We start from the raw sequence: 4,732 nt of genomic DNA, 5'->3' as shown, positions 1-4,732 counted from the left end.
AAGAGACTATTGTGGTGGAATTGATCCTTTTAGTGGCAGTTTGGATACGTGGATTTTAGAATCTTGTATTTCCTCCAAATCGTAGTTGGGAGACAAGAGAAGAAGGTTGCCAGCCGTCGTTTTCTGTTTTATCGTCATTATTTTCATCAGCAAGAGAATAGGAGATCATCCCATGTTTCCAGGTTATAGAAATCTCAGGATGTGGGAGAGATTTCTAAAACCTGGATTTCTTAGTTAAAATCCAAGATTCTAAAGAGAAGTGAAGCAGTCGGTCTCCTTCTCTCATCTCCCAACGATGATTTTGAAGAAATCCAAGATTCTAAAATCAGCCTATCCAAACGGTCCATTAGTGAATTCTTAAAAGCATATGAATCATGTTTGGGATCACTATGAGAAGCAATTTGGACTGCAGATAAAAGAATTCATGGGTCCATGTCACCAGAAGTCATCGTGGAGGCATCCATGGGGATCATTATCCATCATGGGTAAGTAGCTGGGGATCATGGACCAACCCATAGATGGTTATGGATGGCATTCTTGTTCATGGGTCATCATGGATATGACAAATATTGTCATTTGCCATCACGGGTTGGTGGAGATTACAAGTATCACGGGAATACATAGACAACATATCCCATACTCCTTAGAAAACGTTTTGGTTTCCATATTTAGAGGAAACTTCCCTTTAAATGAAATGAAGAGACATATCTCTAATGTTCTTTGTTTTTCACTTTTCACTGAGTCCTCCCCTCCCCCAACATTTATGGAGACCTCCTGTCATAAAAATTCATGGGAGAGGTGGCATTACTCTTATGCTCACCCCACCTTTCGGTTTTTTATCTATCTTTTAACAGTCTTGCATGGCAGCCATGGAATGAGCACCTGACTTGAGAGCTCCCCTCACACCTAAAGGTCAAACGATCACATGTCCTCGAAAAAGTGACCCAAAGCAACAATTTCCTCACTTAGTTGCAAGATTTACGTGTCTCAACCCTATTCCACATATGGCTATTATTCCCTTTCATAATCACAAGCCACCCCTTCAGTTCAACAATAAGCAAATACCGACATAGACAAAGAGACAGATCAAAAGTAGAGTACACGCTTGACTCAAATTTCCGTAGTTCTTAAGGACACCCCCAGGAAAGATCTCAACCACACGGGCCAGACGTCATGCATGTGTCACATCTGATAGTGCTAACAGTACGTTATTTATTTACCATTTATGGTTTTGACCATGGTTTTAAATCACAGTTTGGGCTAAAATTTCGGACTGAAATTTCAGCCAAAATCTCGAAATTTGGGGCGAAATTCTGTACTTGCTAAAAATATGCCTTTTTTTTTGGACGAAATTTCGACCGAAATTACTGAAATTTCAGCAATTCCGCGAAATTTAGTAACCGAATAAAAAATTAATATTTTATGGCAAATTTCACCGAAATTCCCAAAATTTCGATCAAAATTTGGTAAATTTCAACGGACGGTTTCGGTTTCGGAATGTTTCAGTTTCAGTCCTCACCGTAATCTGAAATCGAGGATTCGGTCTAAATTTAAAACCATGGTTTTAACAGATGAAAAGTTGGCCATGAATCGAGCTTTTAAATTTTGTTTATTAGTGTGTCTGCTGCGTCAGAATCTTTTTCTCAACCTGGATCTGATCCACATCAGGGCAACGAATGAGTGATAAGCCAGCAAGATGCTTTTAGATTCTTATACATGAAACTTTGAACAAAACCCATGAAAATTTAAGAGCAGAAAGGCATATTTATTTCAGACAAATAAAAAAGGAGCACTTGTTCAAATCTTACATTTGGAAAACATAACCCTAGTTTATAGACAACTAAGAAAACATAGTTGAACGATGAAAGTACCCATGAAAGGTTTCCAGTTATTTTGTTTGTTTTCATGCATAGCTTGCCTTGCACAAAATATCATTAGAGGCGCTTATTAGAACATTGAAGCTGAGCTGGGATCTGCAGACAAACTCATCAGTTCTTCTACCTGTCCCGTTGTTGCTTCATCCAATAGCCACTTCTCAAGGAATGTGAGTGGAGTGTTGTTGTCTGATCTCATTTTGGTCTCAGCCATGGAATTGAGTCTGTCCGTGGGTGTGAGTTGAGACTCAAGAGGCAAAGAATCAGAGGAGGATTTCTCCCATGACATGCTGCTCAAATTCTCAAATGAAAGAAGAGATTCAAGCTCATCATGTGCAATAATGTTACAACTCTCTTGCTCAGCTTTAGTTTGAGTGGATTGTGTGTTGTTGTTTTCTTGGCCTGTTTTCAAGCCAGCCTTTGGAGAATTCCTCATCCACCCTTCTAAGAGTCTAGATATGTTCTCGGTGCTTGAAGCATAGGTGGAGCAGCTCTGGTTCAACCTGAGAACAGATGAATGGTTGCAATTATATGAATTCCTTATATCACCATAGCTTTTGGAAATAAGATGGGAGGGGCTTGAATCAGATGTTATATGACTATCCAAAGCTGTTTGGAACTTTTTGATCTTCTTCTTCAAGTGGGTATTCCAGTAGTTCTTGATGTCATTGTCAGTTCTTTGAGGAAGGTAAGAAGCTATGGCTGCCCATCTGCGAAGGAAACAAAGACAGAAATAAAGAAGACTATTAATTTTCTAGGGCGATGATCCCCCCCCCACCCCCCGGCACCGTAGGATGATGCGCCCCCCTTTTAACGTGATTTGACGTCAAAAAGTGTTACAGTTTCCCACAATTCATGCTAGAAGGGGAGCGCATCATCCTACCGGGAAGTGGGGGTGGGGTGGGGGTTGAAAAAAACATCTCCCATTTTCTAATTTGTTTGTTGTAGATGAAGCTACAATCATCATTCTTTTTCAAAATGGTGAAACTATACAATGTCATATCATATCAGACTAGAATTTTTTTTTGCTACCTGATATATATGATAGATTTGAAAGGTGCATATATTTATATAATTGAGAACGGAATTGAAATCTTAAAAAGTTACCTGTTGCCCAACATGGCTTGCAGATGGATTATCATTCCTTCTTCGTGTGGGGTGAAGTTCCCACGTTTGATTCCTGGTCTGAGATAATTAGTCCATCTTAGCCTGCAACTTTTACTGCACCTCAGCAAACCTATAAATTTATTTGTCAGAAATTTAATCTTACGGATCAACTCATGCTGAATACTCAGATCAACAACAGATAATACCGAAATGTACCCAAAAAGCTATATTTTTCATAATTATCTTTACTTTTGATGGTGGAATCATGAAGTTTAATAACTTAATTTTTAAAAAAATGGGACGGAGAGAGAGAGAGAGAGACCCAGATGGATTTGGATGAAATATTAGGTACCCACTACAGAAAAAATGTCAGAACCAAACACTGACCCTGAAAATCATGAATCTTAATTAGGAAGTTTACCAGTATTGGTAGGTACTGATCTCCAATTTCCGGGTCCATGCTCTTGGATGTAAGACACCAAGATGATATCTTCTTCAGGTGTCCACGGCCCTTTTTTTATACCAACCTTATCACAGCAAGGAGGCCTCACCATTGCTACTTCACCACTCGTTTCTCTTGGCTACTGATAACACTACCACGAACATGTGAGTGTTTATATATATGATGACTTGAGGACAAGATACTTTTTCACCGATGATCTACCTCGCTGACTTGTCTTTTTTTTTAACTTTTTAGATAGTCAAATTACACAGCCAAAGTCAGCTAAGAAGCTCAATTTCTTCAGCTTTCTTTTTCTGACTCACATGAATCATCCCAAAAAGTAGAAACTACTACAACACAAACAGATTATATATAAGGACCATGTATATAGTTCTATTCATCAAAACATGGCCAGTATGTTGGAAATTAATCTTGACCACTAGATCTTGATCATCTATCAACTTGACTTTCTTGGGACTTAAGTTACTTACTTTCTTGGGACTTAAGTTACTTTCTTGGAAGCTTGGAAGATAAGACTTGACCACTTTGGAATTATGTAATGCTTTTTTTTTCATGCGATAGTGTGTTAGGTGTGCTTAGGAAAGCTAATAGTAATTAAGAAAAGTTAACCTCGGATTTGGAATGTAGGCCATATTTTAGACCATGTATCTTCTTCATATGTAAAAGTTTTTAGTGAAATTTGAAGGGTTTTGAGTAGTACAACAACTTGGGTAACTTTCTTTGTGTATTTGGCATCAAGAGAACAATCTTCTTCTCTTGAAACTCATCTTCCCCCTCCAACCTCGTTGGTTTCATTCCAACGAAGTGGTATCAGAGCCTAGGTTGAGGGTTGATCATGGCTTCCAATATTTTGCAACCTCAACTTCCTCGATTCAATGGAAAGAACTACAACCAATTGAGCATTCAAATGAAGGTTTTTTTATGGATCTCAAGATCTATAGGATATTGTTGAGAATGGCGTTGAAGAACCGGAAGATCAAGCGGCTCTCACTTCAAAACAACTCAATGAGTTGAAGGACAATCGAAAGAAGGACAAGAAGGCTTTGTTTTTTTATCTATCAAGCGTTGGATGAAGTCAACTTTGAATGAATTTCATCGGTGACTTCGGCAAAAGAAGCATGAGATACACTCGATACATCATACAAAGGAGAAGACAAAGTAAAGTTAGTAAGATTACAAGCCCTTAGATGTGAGTTTGATGCATTAATGATGAAAAATGCAGAATCGGTTGAAGATTTTTACAATCGTGTTATTTCTCTTGTGAATCAATTGAGAGTAAATGGAGAAG

At 38.3% G+C, this 4,732-nt stretch overlaps 1 protein-coding gene across 1 annotated transcript; it reads right to left on the bottom strand.

Moving 5' to 3' along the window:
- Positions 1 to 1,740: 1,740 nt before the first annotated feature.
- Positions 1,741 to 3,741, bottom strand: LOC143859667 (transcription factor MYB60-like). The gene is made up of 3 exons (XM_077370321.1): positions 3,403 to 3,741; positions 2,982 to 3,111; positions 1,741 to 2,584 (listed from the first exon to the last, which is right to left on the bottom strand). The coding sequence occupies exons 1-3, from the start codon at positions 3,533 to 3,535 to the stop codon at positions 1,948 to 1,950; spliced, it is 900 nt and encodes a 299-aa protein (XP_077226436.1). The 5' UTR covers positions 3,536 to 3,741; the 3' UTR covers positions 1,741 to 1,947.
- Positions 3,742 to 4,732: the final 991 nt, after the last annotated feature.

This window comes from Tasmannia lanceolata, unplaced genomic scaffold (genome assembly GCF_043159265.1).
Source record: "Tasmannia lanceolata isolate RefF3 unplaced genomic scaffold, GAP_Taslan_0.1 ptg000035l, whole genome shotgun sequence".
Classification (NCBI taxonomy): Eukaryota; Viridiplantae; Streptophyta; class Magnoliopsida; order Canellales; family Winteraceae; genus Tasmannia; species Tasmannia lanceolata.
Note: the sequence above shows the minus strand (reverse complement) of the source record. Positions and strands in the feature narration are given on the sequence as shown.

Excerpts from the sequence above, each read along its gene's own strand:
- LOC143859667 (XM_077370321.1), bottom strand. The coding sequence starts at position 3,535 with ATGGTGAGGCCTCCTTGCTGTGATAAGGTTGGTATAAAAAAAGGGCCG. Across the intron at positions 3,112-3,402 it reads ATCAGTACCTACCAATACTG|GTTTGCTGAGGTGCAGTAAA; the intron begins GTAAACTTCCTA and ends ATAAATTTATAG. Across the intron at positions 2,585-2,981 it reads CAAGCCATGTTGGGCAACAG|ATGGGCAGCCATAGCTTCTT; the intron begins GTAACTTTTTAA and ends TTTCCTTCGCAG.